This window comes from Malaclemys terrapin, chromosome 2, assembly GCF_027887155.1.
Source record: "Malaclemys terrapin pileata isolate rMalTer1 chromosome 2, rMalTer1.hap1, whole genome shotgun sequence".
Taxonomy (NCBI): domain Eukaryota; kingdom Metazoa; phylum Chordata; order Testudines; family Emydidae; genus Malaclemys; species Malaclemys terrapin.
In genome coordinates, this window is record NC_071506.1 from 246,493,818 (window position 1) to 246,511,918 (window position 18,101).

The 18,101-nt window shown below is 40.8% G+C and overlaps 1 protein-coding gene across 4 annotated transcripts in view; it reads left to right on the forward strand.

The window, feature by feature from the left end:
* The window catches only part of PTER (phosphotriesterase related), a 37,267-nt gene that overhangs the window by 17,651 nt on the left and 1,515 nt on the right, over positions 1 to 18,101 (forward strand). For 2 of the 4 annotated variants that reach the window (XM_054020589.1, XM_054020590.1), the window contains exons 2-4: positions 7,106 to 7,587; positions 10,028 to 10,293; positions 13,914 to 14,054. In XM_054020589.1, the coding sequence (XP_053876564.1) occupies positions 7,156 to 7,587; positions 10,028 to 10,293; positions 13,914 to 14,054 (839 nt within the window). In that variant the 5' untranslated portion in view covers positions 7,106 to 7,155. The other 2 variants (XM_054020591.1, XM_054020592.1) reach the window with 2 other exon arrangements.

The following is an 18,101-nucleotide window of genomic DNA, read 5'->3' on the forward strand; positions in this document are numbered from 1 at the left end:
TGTGGGCCTGGTGGTCAGGGCGTTGGCCTGGGATGTGGAAGACCCAAGTGCAAGTCCCTCTTCTGCTTTCATCCTATATCACTCTGAATCAGGCATAGCAAGGGTCTCCAACATCCCAGGCCAGTGCTCTAACCCCTAGGCTACAGAGCGTGAGGGAATGTCTTTCTCTGCCCTGATGAAAACTTTGATGAAATGATATTTTTCTGAAAATGTTCCAACCAGCCTTAGAATTGAGTCCTCAAAAGACAGACACTTCTATTCAGAGTTGTTTCCATTCTGTTTAACATGCCAAAAAACCTGGAATATTTGTCAGAACTTGAGAAGTCAATAGCTGCAGTCCCTTGAATATTCAACAGCATTTTTCTCCTTCTATCGCCCAATTCTATTCTTCACAGTATTTGTGTGTGTGTGTGTGTGTATCTCACAATGTAATATAATGTAGCTAAAATGACTTTCATTTTAGGCTAGGAAGATTATGTACATATACATTCCTTAGTAACGCCTGAGCATTGGCCAACACTTGGATCAGATTCTTCATCCTCTATTCTCATTGAGTAGTACATACTCCTGGAAGTAGACCCATTGAAATCAAGGGAGTAAGTGCTACTCATCATGAGTCAGGCTGCAGAAGAGGGTCCTTACTGTCAGTTGGAAAGGCAGGTCAAGCTAGGAAAGAAAGTTACTCCTTTGCAGGGAGTGCTATGGCTTATGTACACTGTAAAATTAGGCCTATTTAATTTAGGTCAGGCTACAGCCACCGCAGTAATTCAATCAGCTGTTGATGTCCACACTACCCTCCAGCCAGTGAAGCATGTCCTCACCAGGAGTGCTTGCACTGGCTGAAGAGGGGCATTATGGGGCACTGACAGCCACACGGGTCTCACAGTTGCAGCCCCCCTTGTCAATTTCACGCTGCTATTGTTTCCACTCAGAGCAACCACCCTCTAAGATCTCTGTGGGGAACTGGGAGCCCAGGCTCTCAGTGCCTGGCAGCCAGGCTTGGAGCAGAGAGCCTGGGCAGCATCTCGTCTGGGAGCCTGGGCAGCAGCTCACTGGGAGTCAGGGGCCTGGGGGGGGGGGGGGGGGCAGCAGCTCACTGGGAGTCAGGGGCCTGGGGGGGGGGGCAGCAGCTCACTGGGAGCCAGGATCCTGGGGGGCAGCAGAGCTCCTGGCAGGAAGAGGGGAGCCTGGGCAGCAGCCCACCAGGAGCTGGAATCTGGGGCGGAGTCCCAGGGTGACAGCCCAAGCTGAGTCAGGTGCAGGGAGCTGTGAAACTGACAAGATTTTAGCCAACATCTGATGTAAGTAGTGCAGTCTATACAGACACTGCGTCACCCTAACCTAACTACACCAACATAAGCCCTACGCCTCTCGTGGAGGTGCAGATACTATGTCGTAGGGCACTTACAACAGCGGGAGCAAAGCTGTAGTGTAGACACTGACATAGTGAGGCCAACATGAACTGCTGACCTAACTCTGTAGTGTAGGCCAAGCCCTAGAAAAGTACAGGTTGTGATTGCATTCATTTATACTTTTACTGATGTTCAGACTATGCATGACTGTGTATATAAATCTCATTGTCTTACCTAAGAGAAGAAACATGTTTTCATAGAAATGAACTGTATGTATCTAAGACATGGAATTTAGTTAATTAAGCCCCCATTCAGCAAAGCACATAAGCAGAAGCTTAATTTAAAGTCTGTGAGTGGTCCCATTGACTTCATTGGGACTGCTAACAGTTTAAAGTTAAGCACATGCTCTTTGCTGAATTGTGGTCTTAATTGCTGTTTGTAGGGTTAGTTTATATATACGAATTAGCTGTGGTACCATCAGGTGTTATCAAGGCGAGTATATCATTATAGCATGCTAGAATTATGGTATTTATGAAAGTCAATACAGAAGGTAACAGGATGGTGATTAAGATCTCATCCCAATCAGAATATTAAGTTAATTATATTTTCCACAATTCTTAATTGAGGATTGTGGGTTTCTAAAGCGGTTTTAGCTAGCAATTAACTGATGTCAATGAGAGTTACTTATATCTTGCAGGAAGAGAGCCCACTGTATGATCTTGGGCAAGTCACTTAAAATGTGAATACTTCATTTAAAGTGTGAATTTGTAAAGTAATTATAGAGCCTCAGACAAAAGGTGCTATAGAAGCATGTACTTTTATTTCTTTTAGGTTTGCATATATGCAGTAATACAAAATCTTAAAAGTCAACAGATTAATCCCTGCTACAAGAAGACTCCAACATTGGAGCAGATAATTCTAGGTTTTGTCTGGCAGAAATCAGCAGACAGCACCCACAGGCTATAAGTGGATCACACACATAAACATGGGTCTTCACAGAGGTCAGGCCAGATTAGTTGAGATTAATCTAATGTATCTGTGCCAGAAAGGAATTAGCAGAAAATTCATCTTGAAAATCTACATACATATCAAAATAGCTGTCTGAAAGCAAGCAGAAAGCCTGAATCAATGAGAATGGCGTTTGCTGAGTAATATATTATAACATGAGTAAAAATAAAATAGAAAAATGTAGAAAATAACAGGAAAATACCACACTCTGTTAATTAGCAATATCTAGTTTTACCATAAGAGCTGCTTTTTCCATTATACTCAGGGTCAGCCTTATGGGTGCACAACCACCCGGGGTGCCATGGTCAAGAGGAAAGGAGAGGGGTGGGCTAGGGTGCGAGGCTGCAGAAGGGAGCTTGGGGCAATGGGGGGTGGGAGGAAGGGAAGGTAGCCCAGGGAGGCAGCGGAGCCCAGAGGGGATGGATGCGGAGGCAGCAGAGGCGATGGGGGAGGGGTTGGGGGAGGCAGCAGGGACCAGAGGCGATGGGGTGGGGGCCAGGGACAATGGGGAGGAGCCCAAGGAGGTAGCAATTGGGGAGTGGGGATCCTGCGGGGGATGGGTGGGGGACCAGGGGAGGCAGTGGGCCCAGGGGTGCCAAAATACAAGTTCACCAAGGGCACTATTTTCCCTAAGGCCATCCCTGATTACATTATAATTACACCTCTACCCCGATATAATGCGACCCGATATAACATGAATTTGGATATAACACGGTAAAGCAGTGCTCCAGGGGGTGGGGCTGTGCACTCCGGCGGATCAAAGCAAGTTTGATATAGCGCGGTTTCACCTATAACTTGGTAAGATTTTTTGGCTCCCGAGGACAGCGTTATATCGGGGTAGAGGTGTACTTGTTCAAACATATTTATAAAAGGTAGTTTCATCAGGTTAAAAAGTGCATTTTGAAAAGAGGCTGTGCCAAAAAAAATAATTTGAAAGTATGGTTTTATATGGAGTGTAAATACCACTGGTTATGCTGCCAGTTTTAGGTTGAATGTGAGAGTATAGTTTTTTAGTGGGAAGAAAAAAACAGCAAGAAAAGGACTAAATATTAAAGACAATCATCTTACTCTCTTTGCCTGGACTATAGGAATGACAGGAATGACTCAGATCATTGAATCTTTTCCAAAATGGCGGGCTGGTCTACAGAACACCAACTCTAATCAAGAACATTCAGTTAATGATGAGGTCAGACAACTTGATTTTAATCACAACCAACCACAGTTACTGAAAGAGAAAGGTGTTTTGCTTCTAATGATTCACACAAGTGCCGTCCTCTTCGAAATCTTATCCCTTGTGACTTTATTTGACAAATACCAGCTCATTATATTAATAAATTAGGAGTCTGTCTTAGCAAAGCGACACTTCCTGTACTGTCGCAAATAAGTCAACACAATGACCCACCTGGAGCACTATTATTGTAATCCCATGTTATGGAAATGTCCCCAAGTAATGTTTTATATTAAGTCTACCATATACAGCACAAACACTTCTGCTGGCATTTACTCTTTCAATCCATAACAGAACAGTCCTTTCTAATTGGGATTTTCATACAGCGTCTGCTTATACACAGGACACACAAATACAGTAAATCAACCATATCTGTCTCTTAAGGTTGGCCAAGTTTCATAAATAGATTAACCACAGTCACTGAAAACTCTTTACTATACAGTGTCAGTCTCTATTCTGAGGAAGCTGGTATTTTATGCTTAGATTGGAACACTATGGGTAGCTATTGGAACTCTTTGTCGCTATGAAATGGGGTTACTGTCGTATTTTGTTTAGCCCTAAAGATCAGAGATCTAGACATTATTAACCTCTTTGATATCTAGAGCTCAATGCCCTTTTGATTTTGTTCTTCTGTCGCATTAATAGATAGAAAGTTAAACATAAAAAATCTGCTCTTAGGGCTTTACCAGTAACAGACCCATGTTTATGATATTATTCACTAAAAGGGAGATAGAAAGGGAAAGACCTCTCTCTTTAATCAATAATGTGTGCTCCAGTTAGTCCTATCCTTTGGACATCATTAAACATGTATTTTGTTTCATAACTCATGATTTTATTTGACTAGGAATTATAACTACATATCCTCAAGCCTTTGCAGCTAGAATCAGGCAGATCTAACCTGAACTGGGTAGTCAGCCTTGTTTAGTGTTAATACGGGAAGTAAACTTAAAAAGAGAGGGAGGGAGGGAGAGAGAGAGTTGCTGCTAATTCTAACCTGTAGAGATTCAGGCTACATTTTTACAGATTGGTAAATCTTTGACACGGTGCAATTGTAGGTAGTAGCCTTAAAGAATATCATAGTCACTGCCCATTTATTGTCTAAAGGAATAACATGACATTGTTTAATCCAAATTAGCTGAAGAAAAATAATATTGTAGGTTCAGCCATATAAAAAAAATGCTAGTCTAATCCCCTCAGGTAACAATATTTTCCCAGTGAGGCTTGGGAGAAGTAGAACTGGATCTGAATTTCTGCTGTAGGAATCCCTGCTCTTCAGGAGCCAAATTCCACTCTCAGTTACACTAATGTAAATCCAGAGGAACTGCAATGGAATTATTCCACATTTAAACCAGTGTAACTGAGATCAGAATTTGACCTCAGGTTACTAAAATAGGTGGAGATTCCAAACTCTTCACACAGTAGGGCAAACAAGGTGTCCAAACATAGGCAGATTCCTGGGTTTGGAAAGGGTATATTCAATCTCGGAGGATAATATTTTTTTAAAAAAATGGAAAGTATCAGGCAAGTACTATTCAGCCTTGATGCCAAGTATGTTCAGATGGTGGCTCAAGCTGACAAAATGTGACAGCTGCTGGGGAGCAGAGAATCCTAAATGAACATACAGTGGTTGCTATTAAAAAGGAAACATTTGTCGTAATGGGATATTGCGTTACCACAATAAATTGTGATGTTTTCCTTTAATTGGAATGAGAATTTTTTACATTGTAAATATCTTGATATAAATTTAACTTCGAATTTAGCATTATTTCTAATGTCAACCACCATACTAGAAATGACAAACAAAGAGCAAGGCAACTAGGACACAAGGGTCAGAACTCACAAATAATGTCAGACAATGACATGACAGGGTGCTAAATATGGTAGAAATTCTACTGGGATACTGGATGGCTCAGGGGGTGAGTAATGGAAATGTCTCTTTTCTCCTCTAGCGCAACTAGTGGACTCCATCACAACTCCAAAACTCCTTCCACACGTTCGGTGCCACAACCCCAACTGCCTCCTCCCTAATTGACAGAACCTCCAGTTTTTCCCCTGACAACTTCTATAATGCTGCTGCTTTTTGTCAATGTGAAAATCTGCACCACACTGAAAACTGAACATGTGTGAACAGTTTTAAATAATTGACGTTAACGAGAAAATAAACATAGTTGTGCCAATTGCATTTTTCATTTCCCTACATAATCTGATAAAAATTTCCATTCTGGAATGTATTTGGATCTGCCATTGAATTTCCAGCCTGCTGTAGAATCTAGGGGTTCTTCCGGCAGAATTCAGGTCCAGCTTTCTGCCAGTTACACAGGGCCTTGCCTAAAGTGGCTCAGAACACCGGAAAGGTTTTGGCAAATAGTCGATGAAATTCACAGCCACAAAAGGGTCTGGAGGGGACATGGACTAATGAAGAAAGAGTGAAAGAACTGGGCCAAATGGAACTACAATAACTGCTATGGGGTGTAAATGCTAAAGTCAAAGAGGAATTGTTTAGGGTTCCCTTTTATCAGCTCCATTAAGTTTAAACTTATTTTCCTTGCCCTCAGGTCCCTACATATCTGTGCCCCTCCCTACGTATCTGATCTTGTTTCGTATTGGTTCTCCCCACCATCACACAGCTCTTTCTTCACTTAGGCTGCGTCTACACTATGAGCTAGGGGTGTGATTTTCAGCTCGCATAGATGTACTCATGTTAGCGCTCATTGCGCTAGCACGCTAAAAACAGTAGTATAGCTGTGGTAGTACGGACAGCGGCGACACGTACTCGAAGCCCAGAGTACATACCCATTGTGTTCAAATGGGTTTGAACTCGGGGCTGCTAGCATGTGCTGTCCCTGCCCGTGCTACCGTGACTACTATTTTTAGCATGCAAACTCGGATGAGAGCTAGCACAAGTATGTCTACGTGAGCAGGGAATCACACCCCTAGCTGGTAGTGTAGACATAACCTCAGCCAGCATAACTGTGCCAGCAACGATGCTCCATTTTTCTGCCTTTCCTACTACCATCTCTTTGCTCTTTTGAGAGCCACCCCCTTTCTGAGCTAGTAGGCAAGGCTGCTATCTTTTCCTTGTTTGAAACACTCCTTACAAGTTCTATCTATCACTGTTCCTGTAGGATGTTAGTGTGCAAAGACATTTTTTAATCTTTTTTTTCCTTACAAGCAAGCAAAGCATGTTTGTGATCTTTTCCCCCCACTTTCCAAACAGCTGTCCTAAATATTAACAATAAGAGTGAGCCAGGGGAGGATAACTGGGAGTAACGGTTCAAAAGGAAAATGTAGGCTGAATATCAGGGAAAATTCCCTGCTAGGGAACTCTGCTAAACTGTGGGATAGTTTCCCACAAGGGAGTAAAGGAAACTCCATCTTAAAACTAGACTGGACAAAGCGTTTAAAAATATATTGTAAGGAACAATCTGCATTGGGAGTGAAATTCCTATATTTTATATGCGCTTTATTGCTTTTTATACAACTTTTTTCATGTTTTATTTCCCTTCCTCTTTTCCAGCAAATGCTTGTTTAGAATCTGGATTCTTTCCTTTTAAAGTAAGAAGAAAAATGCTTTCCCTGTGTGGTAAAGTGCAGACCGTGTTGGGCCTTGTGGAGCCAAGTCAGCTTGGCTGCACCATGACCCATGAACACTTGACAATGAACTACAGCTGCTGTTATGTCCCACCTTCTTCAGGCCAAGAAGCTTTGTCTGATGGGCCCATTGAGATGAAGAACTTGTTTTGGATTAAACAGAATCCCTACAGCCATAAAGAGAACCTTCTTCTGTATCAGGAAACAGATGCTGTAAAGGAAGAGCTATTACATTATAAGGCAGCAGGTGGTGGGACTATAGTGGAAAACACAACCATGGGTATCAGCCGAGATGTAAAGACTTTAAAGAAGCTTGCTGAGGAAACCGGGATCCACATTATTGCCGGTGCTGGGTTTTATGTGCATGCCACTCATTCTTCCGAGACACAAGCTATGTCAGTGGAGCAGGTAAGTACTAACGAGAAAATAGTAAAATACTGCCCGAATGATAATGTACAGATGACAGGAGATCAGTGACCGGTCAAGCACAACTTGATAAAAATCTAAATATACTCTTCTTGAAAACCTGTGCAAACAATGATAATTGTGTTCGTGTAAATTGTGTCTGCACCCAGTATTGCCACTCTGATCTCTCAGCATTTCCATTTTCTTTTAGGGGTTTATTATGACCTAACAGTGAAAAATGACTACATGTGTACAGCATCCCGGTACAGCTGTGAAAATTTTTCCTTTTTACAAAATATTGGGATGGAAATAGTCTAATGTCCCCTCTACTTTCCTTGTCCCTATTTTCAGCTAATCCATCCCAACTAAACACCCAAAAGGTTTTTTAAAAGGAAGTAAATAAATAATTGTGGCACTGACAAGCTATTTGCAAACCATCCCTCTGTTCACTCTGCCTGTATATTATATCCTTTTTCCCTACCCTTTGTCTGACTAAGGTCTTTGGAGCAGGGACCATCTCTGTGTTTGTACGTGCCTAGGACAATGGGGTCCTGAGCATGGCTGGGATCCCTACACCTCACCATAATAAATATCCACTCAGCTGTCTTTAAGATGATATGATGAAGGGAGAGGGGAACTCTCCGAGGCAGAAGAGAACTGAGCAGCCCAAAGAGTGTGAATGTACTTATCTGAGCTGAAACTAAAAACATCTGCTATATTTACAAAAGAGTAAAATTAATCTTAAAAGCACAGATAATGATTTATGTCAACTGAGGAGCAGCCCGAAATCATTTGCAATGGTGCCATTTCTCAATAGGTGGGCCAATTTGAATGGATCCATAGGGTAAAAGTTCTCTAACTGTGGTCCATGGACCAGTGGTGACTTAGAGAGCGCAGTGTGTGCAGTGTTGTTGAAGCTGTGTTGGTCCCATGATTAGAGACAAGGTGGGTGAGTTAATATCTTGTATTGGACCAACTTGTGTTAGTGAGAGACAAGCTTTCACGCTGTTCTTCAGAGTGCAGTGTAGTCTGCAGTCCATTTCATCAATGCTTAATCCAGTCCAGAATGTTGGCAGGTACCTGGTTGAATGTAGATGTCTGCAGTGACTGATCAATGGAAAATGTTCAGTGATTCCATAGAGACATTGATATGGACATTGTGGTCTATCTTTTTCTTAGGATACAGCTAAGTAAATGGAAAGTTTTGACACTAGCATTAGTTAAACAAGGGAGGGATTTAGTGTCTCCAGCAATCCATGCCATGATTGCTTAAACTGGAAATGATTTAGGTAAGCCCTATGTTGGGAACATTGCAACACAAATGATATTCTTCAGACCGCCATAAGGAATTCTAAGAACTGTATTCTGTTGCCCGTTACCCATTCTTGTTAACTGCTCAGTTGTATCCATGAATTGGAAGGTTTACAATTACTGTGCAGAAGTATTGGGGCAGATGCTCAGCTAGTCTCAGTTGTCATAGCTCTATTAACTTCAGTTTACCCCAGCTGAGGATCTACCCCATTGTGTTGTGTATCCATGTCCGAGGGAGAGAATGAGTAAGAATGAATGACAGACATGGAGTTTGTTTGTTTGCTGATGTTCTAGTTTTAAGGTACTAGCTTCTAGGTTAATACACTAAATTAGCCTTGCCAGACCTTTTTCTTTCCTCGTTTACTTAATTGTTAGTGTGCCCTGAAATCATGATTCCATATTAAACATTCAGGGCCAGATATTTAAAAGTCCTCAACCTCGGTTTTGCACACACAAGTGTGCGCCTGTTTTTGTGGGGGCAAATAATAGCCTCAAGAAGTTTAACTACCTGACCATATTTGCAGGTGTCTTCATGCCATCATCTGTGCCTGCAGAATTACAGGCTGCTTTAAAAAAAATCACCCTGATAGATTGTTGGCCAAATTTTATTCTTGGTTACAATTCAGAAGTCAGTGAAATTACGTCAGATTTACTCTGACATATTTGAGAGCAGGATTTGGCCCGATGGTTCCTCCTCAGGTCTTGACAACTAGAATCTTCTCCAAACTTTAAAAAATTTACAGTTTTGTCCCTTCTCTACTAATATGATATTTATTAACTTTCACCTTGAGACCTTGTTTAAGCACAGACGTTGCATAGGTTTAAATCGTTACAAATATTGGGTATAGACCAGCCCTTAGTTAAGCCAGTGCAAGCTTTTGTGTGGACACTCTGGTATTGGTTTAAACCTGGCTTATATTGGTTTAGGTTGCACTTGGCACAAGGTACACTCGTGTAAGCCAAGCTTAAACCAGTGTAAGAGTGTGTTCACAAAGCTGGATATATTTGTCTAAACAGATTTAAAATCACACCATTAGTTAGACCCTGTGCAACTTTGTGTGTAGACCAGAGCTGATACTTTGCAACACAAAGAGTATCAATAACAAAAGGATTTCCTTTTTATTTTTGTTAGCTTACAGACATTATCGTCAATGAGATACTCAGTGGAGCTGATGGAACCAACATCAAGTGTGGTGTTGTAGGAGAAATTGGCTGCTCATGGCCTCTGACTGATAGTGAAAACAAAGTACTGCAGGCAACAGCGCATGCTCAGTCACAGCTGGGCTGCCCCATTATAATCCATCCTGGCAGGAATAGTGATGCCCCTTTCCAGATTATTCGCATTCTGCAGGAGAGTGGGGCTGATATCTCAAAAACAGTCATGTCTCACCTTGACAGGTAACTTAATAGGCTATCCTGGTATCATATGTCTATGGTTTTCCTGGATGTGCTGTCTAGAAATAGTGGAATTTTGGGGAATTACATGGCAGCTTTAGACAGTTGGGTTTATCCAGTGATCAGATATCACTACAAGAAGCATTGCTTTGTGGTTAGTGATTTCAAGAATACAATAATGCTTATGTAGAATTCAAGAACACAATAATGCTTATGCTTATGCAATCCAAGAGGTTCTGGATCAGGCTTCTAGTCTACAAGCAATCTTGGCCAAGATTTTAAAAAGTCAGATCCTATGTCGATACATAGACACCTGAATAAGTAGCCTTGTTTTCAAAAGTGCTGGACATTCAGCAGGTCCCACTGATTTCAGTGGGAGCTCCTAGGTGTTCATCCCTTTTAAAAATCAGGTTGCTCTCCAAGGACCCGGTTCAGAGCTCATTGATGCCAATGGAAAGACTTCCTTTGACTCCACTGGACTCTGGATCAGACCCCAAACCAGGTTCTTCAGACTCTGCAACCAATTTAAAGCAATACAGCTTAAAAAATCCCAGTTAGATTTTAGATAGGTCCTGTCTTATTACAGAGAGCAATATGTTAGCCCCCTTTAAAACAAAAACAGCACAACACAGACATGGTGGGGAAGAGATAGTATCCTGCTCCTTGAATTGAGAAACACAGGCCATTTGGTGCACAGCAGGTTTATGTGACCTTGTGTAACTGGCGATCATTTGGCAAATGTCCAAGTATTGATTAATGTGGCTAGCTGCTGAATAATGGAAACTATTTGTGGTCATATGACTCTCAGCAATTCAATTGTTTGTCCCCATCAAGGGTGTAATATAGACATATAAATTATACCCAACTCTGTTACATTTATTGAAGATTCCTGTTGACTACATGTTCCACAACATTGCAATTCAAGTACAGATTGTTTATATATATACCAGAGCCCCAAATTATTCATGTACATTTTGGGTACATTTGATTAATTTTTAAAATAATGCTTTAGTGCTATAAAAATAAATGAAAAATCAATTATATACATCACACAATCTCTCTTCATGCATTAATATGTGATTAATCTTCTGTAGATTTATTTCTTGGACTTTCTAAAAAACATATTAACCCCCTAATCTGTGGATACAAGAGTGCTCAGCAACTTGCACAGGCAGTGCCAGAGACTTTCGTAACCACTTCGATAGAATGTAGCAAAACAAATTGTTTTTAAACATAGTGCTTGCCTCTCCTCTCCTCTGGTGTGAATTATACATGATTCCATTTAATTGAACAGAGTTACACTGGTGAAAAAAACAACAACAGTATAAGCAAGAGGAGAATCAGGGCCACAAAGTTCTAAGTGCGGCATCAGCTGAACAGCCATTGATACAAGTCATGACATGTTCTGATATTTATTATATCCTTACATTACACACTTGGAGATGGGCCCTCACCGGAACACAGGATCTGAATGACCTCGAATTTTGAAGTACAGTTCAGCATCTACAAGTGAATTTAGCATCTTAATCCCATCTCTATACTGGAGTATCCAGATCCCCTACATTTAGAAGTTTGTATGTAGATTTAAACTTCATGCCTGTCTTCATTCAACGCATAACAGTACTATTTAGCATCAGGAACGGACTATAATGGTTAACTCTATACTGCTAGTTACATCATGTTTTCCAGTACAGCTTTTTATTACATTCTATCTTAGGGCTCTGTAATAAAAGTGTGATACACAGGAGGGCTGTGAAGAGTCAACTTTTTATTTCCTGGCCCCTGTCACCTATCAGGGATTAAGGTTACAAAGGTGCCCTGTCATGACAGGGTTGAGCATTCACTGGTACCCATGGCTACTGTTACAATATCCATGGTGTATATGTCATGAAGGTATGTAATGGATAATGCTTTATATGTTAATAATCATCACATATATAGTCCCCTGTGAGCCCACCACTAACAATTGTTTTTAAATCATTTTTCATGCCTGTGATATTACTCCTATGAAATTTGGCATTGCGCTGGAACTAGCTTCATTCTCTTGGCTACTGCAGCCCCTCGGACTATGCAGGGCTAGCACCGTAAGCCACTCCTTCTTCTGCATTGCACTTTGAAAGCCCATTTGGTCACAAGCTCTTATCTTGTGTAAACTGTGAAATGTATTTACAAAGAATTTGTTTTTATTAATTACAGTTGACAATGCTGAGACTCCTGCTGGTGACAGGCTTGTCTGAACAAGGGTTTTCTTTCTTTCAGCCCATCTGTTCCTCCTACTTGATTCTGCTGTTAAGTCATAATATTGAATTTGTGACATCAGTCATTTCCATAGCAACAGACTATGATGTAATTAAACTGAGAAAAATAACTTTGTGGCATCAAAAAGAAGGAGAAGCTGTAGGTGAACATTCTTATTTAAATGCAAATATCTGTGCTTATAATAAAGGAACAGAGCACATTGTTTGCAAAGTAAATTGTTATTTTACTTTTTGTTTTTGCTTTTTGTTAAATCTTTTCTCTTCCGCCCCTCCCCCCTTCTCCCTATCCCTCCCAAAAAAGCTTCCTCCATGTGAGAATGTTCATGTTATGGGTGTATCGGTAGATTTACATTGCATCATTCAGAGGAATTTATCACAGATGGAAGAATCTACTCCGAGTTCTTCAGAGAGGACATTTCCAAGGAGGACTTGCTTGCTGCCAGAAGTCATTAGTTCACCAATTGTCACCCTTCCCCCTGAACTGGTGCTCCAGTGATGTGCTGTGTTTTAGTTTTGGTCTTGACTACTTCAAGATGCCATTACATTGTTTTGCAAGAATAGGGATGTTAAGTTAGGGCATCTTGGTGAGATTCCAGTATGAGCCGTTACACTCTGCCTACCTTATCTTTTGTCTCTATTGGGTAGGGTTTTCAGTCCTAAGCCAGTGTGTAGTGTTGTGTGTTAAACATTTGCAGCATTTTACCCCAAAGGGAAGGGGGTGGATCAGCATTCACGTCACACTCCCCATCGGGGAAGCCAACCAGCAGACCAAATTCAGTGATGAATCCTGGTCACGTGTTACCTGAGGCATGTTGCACATATGCTAAGAAGAAGACCCCAAAATATGTCTGCCTTTCAGTAGTGGATGAAATGAGCCCTATATGTAGTGCCTGATCTGATACCTCTTTTTTGGGCAAGTACTCCTTATTCACATAAATAGTCTCTTGGCTTTAAATAAATATCCCTCTGAATTTAAAAAAAAACAACAGCAAAACCTTCCTTCCTCATGAGTGTGACAGGACAGTTTCTGATATTAAGCATGTGTGTCTTGGTTCTTTTTTCTCATTGAAGTTAATTCTAATTGCACTTGTTATGCAACATGTTAACATATTTTAAAAGGCATGGAATCTCCAAATGACGTGGGAAAAGACTGAATAATACGTTGGTTCATTATTATTATTTAAGAACTTAAATTTCTCAAACAGTAGCTCAATTTCTCAGTAAACCTGATCAAATATTTTTAGTTCCTTGGCAGTAAGCTTTCCCCCAGTGATATATTTAAATGCTATAGTCCATATAACATGGTGCTCTGGAACCATTTCCAACATTTATGCACGTTTACACTGTGCTTTGTATTTTCTGCAGGACTATATTTGATGAGAAGAAACTGCTGGAGTTCGCTAAACTTGGATGCTACCTAGAGTATGACCTCTTTGGTACAGAATTTCTTCATTACCACTTCCATCCCGATATTGATATGCCAAGTGACAATGAAAGAATTGCAAGGTACCTAGTGCAATGCAATGAAGTATAAACAATAACACTGCTAGCTACTGAAAATGAAGATTATTGGTATGCAGGTTTCAAATGCATCACAGAATGGTCCTGCTCACTGCTCATACCGATATGCTAAATGATGGTAGTTTACTGTTGCTGGTACTTCTATCTAGTACAATAAATATAACTCTGTCTCTTACCTAGCTAGGTATGTATAATACAAATATTTCTTTCTACAGAAAACGCAATTATGAAAACCTAAGCAAGTAGAATATTTTAAAGATGTTTATTCATAATTATTTGTTCATTTAGTTGAATATCACCATGTGCAGTCGTTGCTCTTTTTTAGCATCCTGGTCTCCAAAGTGAGGGAATAAATGTGATTACATAAAGGTCTGGCCTTTGTTTATAGTCATCCCTGTATTAGGTGTTATTACTATCCATTGTCCAGTCTAATTGTAGTGTCTGATAAATGGGTAAAAGACTTTGGCCCAAATTCACCACTGGCCTTAATGGAGCTGCAGCCACTTACATGAAAGGTGCATTTGCCCCTTTGCTTCCACTGTGCAGCATGATCTGTTTATCTGCTAGGCCCTCTATCACTTCTCCCACCACCACCACATTCCCTATCTTTTCTCTTCAAAACTCTTTAATGATCTTCATGTTCACTTCTTCTTGTCCTCTTCCCTGCTTCTAATCAGTGTCTCCAATATCAGTTCAGTTCAATGAGATTTATTAGCATAGCACATTGTACAAGTGTTGCCAGAGGTTACAAAAGAGACAGACCCCTGAGGTATGTGTCTGAGGTGGGTACGATCTGCCCAGGCTGGGGCTTCCTGCTATGTTTGGAGTGGGATCCTCTGTGTCAGCTTGTCAGCAGTGTCATTCCTAATCGAGTGGCAAGATGCCATCCCTTCTTTCTCCCAGGGACAGAAACACTTTTTTCTCCTCACCTTTTGATGAGAAGGTTTTTACGATTCCCCATCATTTGACGAAATATAGGAAATATCTTTCTAGCTTTAACTCCTATTGTGGACATTACTTATCTGCCTGGGCTGCCTCTGTTACATTGGGCTGCACAATCTCTCTTGTCTGGTTTCAGACTGTTATCTCTTTTCTTTCTGCCAAGTTTTTATCTGATTCTGCACTTGACTTTCTCTGTGCCTGAAAGATCTCTGGTTTTACACAATAGGAAATCTTCTCTCTATTTATATTGCTTTTCAGTCTTGCACGCACTATCTCAAATCGTGTTCTGTTGTAACAACAGTTTTTCACACTTGGCCTTTCTAACATAGGCTTGCAAAACATTCACCCAGTGCTGCAGTTGTTTTGCACGTAGAACTCCTATTGAAAACACTGGGAGCTACGCATCCAAAAGGATTGCTCTACTGGGCCTGGGGAAAAGTGTCTCTCCTTAATCATGGTAATATTTTTTTGTCTCATCCATAATATTCCCCCTCCCTCTCCCCCCACCCCACCCCCCGTCCCCCCAGCCACAGCTGTTCCTCCTTAGCTCCCTGGCATTGAATGAGTGTGGCAGCAGGCTTTTTATAAAAAGAAATACTACAAGATTGCCTTTTGTTCTGGTTGTGTGTGTGTGTGTATTTGGGTTGGAAACGCCATTAAACTATTTCTTGTACTTTCAGAGTGTTCACGTTGGAAACACCATGACAATAGCAGCCTCCTGTTTTTCTGCAGATTCCTAATAGGCTGACATTTGATTTGTATTCCACACAAACTAATACATATCAACTTGACCCCTACATTTGTTTGTACAAGTATTCAAAGAGAAGAACATTTTCAAGCATATTCAGATCCAATACTTATGTATGAATTAACTTACAAACATGTGTATGTCTAGTCACACAAATACAGCTATAAATATGTATGTGTATGTACATATAATATAGGTCTATGCAAAGGGTATGTTGAAAATTATTTTTTTAATGAGAAGGCGTGTAGATTTATTGTAAATTTTTAGGAAAGTTATGGAGTGGGAGAAGTTGTGTTTCTGGGACTGCCTGGATCTTAGACTGACCCAGTCATCATCTCTGACATAATCTCCTTCAAAATTTGTGTTTATTCATTGGTTTGGGAGTTTTTTTGTGGCACATCTTACCTACTTTTTCATTTATCTGGTTTTCCTTGCTCAGATCTGGTGGTTTGGTTAGTACTAAATTTTGATTTACAGACCCAGCCACTGTCATCTTATCCTCTACCAAGTACACAATCTGGCACTGGCATGTAGTTTTGGGAAGGAGGACGTACTTTCACTGTGGCAGACCTACAGTATTTACAACGTTAGCATGTGTATTTTATGAAAAACCTCCAGTTTGGCACTAAGTCCCCTTATTTACCAGATTTAGGCTGATTATGATTTTTGCCCAGCTGCATGCACATATCTCCCTATAACCAATCTTCTGTATAAATCCTGCCCTCCCCCACCCCAAGCTGACAGTAAGAACTTTCATATTGCTGATGACAAAATAATATAATGTTCCTTGTCCAGGATCAAAGCACACTCAAATAATGAAAAAATCAAAATTGCAAAGTGCTAGTAAAAATGGTGGAATCGAAAGGTTTATGTGAGTGATAAGCAATGAACAAACACCAGTTTTGCTAATATTCATCTCTTCCACTTTAATGTTGCAAGCTATTGGGAGCTCAGGACTCTTGGTAACATTGTCACCTCTTAATGCAGCAAGACGTACACCTGGGCAAAACACATTGACAGTCACTTCTGTGCCAGTAGATGCTGTCAGAGAAGTACGTTGAACAACCTTCAGATATAGTAGGCTCTTATCATGAAGGTATATCAGCCAGCAGAATTCCACCTTTGTTCTCTTAGGGGGCAAATCATGCCCCACCGCTCCACATTTTGCAAGCGTGGAAGGAACATGCTAAAAGGAGTGGAACCAAAGTGGTTCTGCTGACTGGAAGAGGGTGGCAGGATGCAGGAAGGTTCATGAAGCTGCTTCTGCACTGCCACAGAAGAGGTGATCTTTACAGATCCACCAGTCAAACTTCACCCTCAGAGGGAAAGACATTAGCCACCGGCTTATCATCTGTCCCAACTTGGCCCTCTCTCTGATTGTGCAAAATCTGTTTACAGGGACTGTGGAATTAGCCCTTTACACCTGTGATATTGCTGACATTACTTTTTATTTGTACAGCAATAGCAAAGACAGCTGCTGCTAGACTAGCCATTTTAATTGACTTTCTCCAGAGATAAGCTGCTGAGGGTGGGATGTTATCTGTGTGATTTTGTCTTCGTGGAAACTGGTGACTCTCAAAGACTTGAAATGTCTATAGCCCAGTTATTCCAGATGGAAATTCACTAAAGAAATGTTAATATTTGCATAATCCACCCATACTTTATTCTGTGAATAAACTTCAACAATCTGGGTCAGATCCTCAGAAGCTTGATTGACTTCAGCAGGGCTACAGCCATTTACACCCATGGTTTTGCTTTTCCTTGTGTCATTGCAAAATAATAAACCAGTATTGTTAAGAAAGGCTGTGTAGAGTGAGCAAAAATCCTCCAGGAGATTTGCTTCTTCAGATGAAAGACCCATGGTTGGAAGTTATCTAATCCCTGTGCATTACCATGTTCTTTGTGGAAATCCCTCAAAAAAAGTGTGTAAATGCAACTGAACTACTTAGCAGTACAGGTGTGGCAATGGTTTATATTAGGTTAGAGGCAAGAATTAATCCTGTTAAATGATCATTTGAAGAACAGTGTATGTAGGAAGTGATTGTTTAGCCTTGTGGGCCAGGCCTACTTATGTTGAAATCCATGAATTTTGCCATTGACACTGATGGAGCAGGACTGAAAAACAGTGTAATAAATCCTGGCAAAGTGGATTTTCCCCACTCATCACTCCAGATGTGTCACACTGTCTTGCTTCCAAAGGGATTTCTTCTCTCTAAAATGGATCTAGGAGAGTTTAATCTTTTGTGTATATTTAAGAAACAAGCCTGCTTGTTTCTTTTAAAGATGCTGAAATAGTTCATTTCATTTATAATACAGACTAGAGGTACGGCCCTGTAAAATAT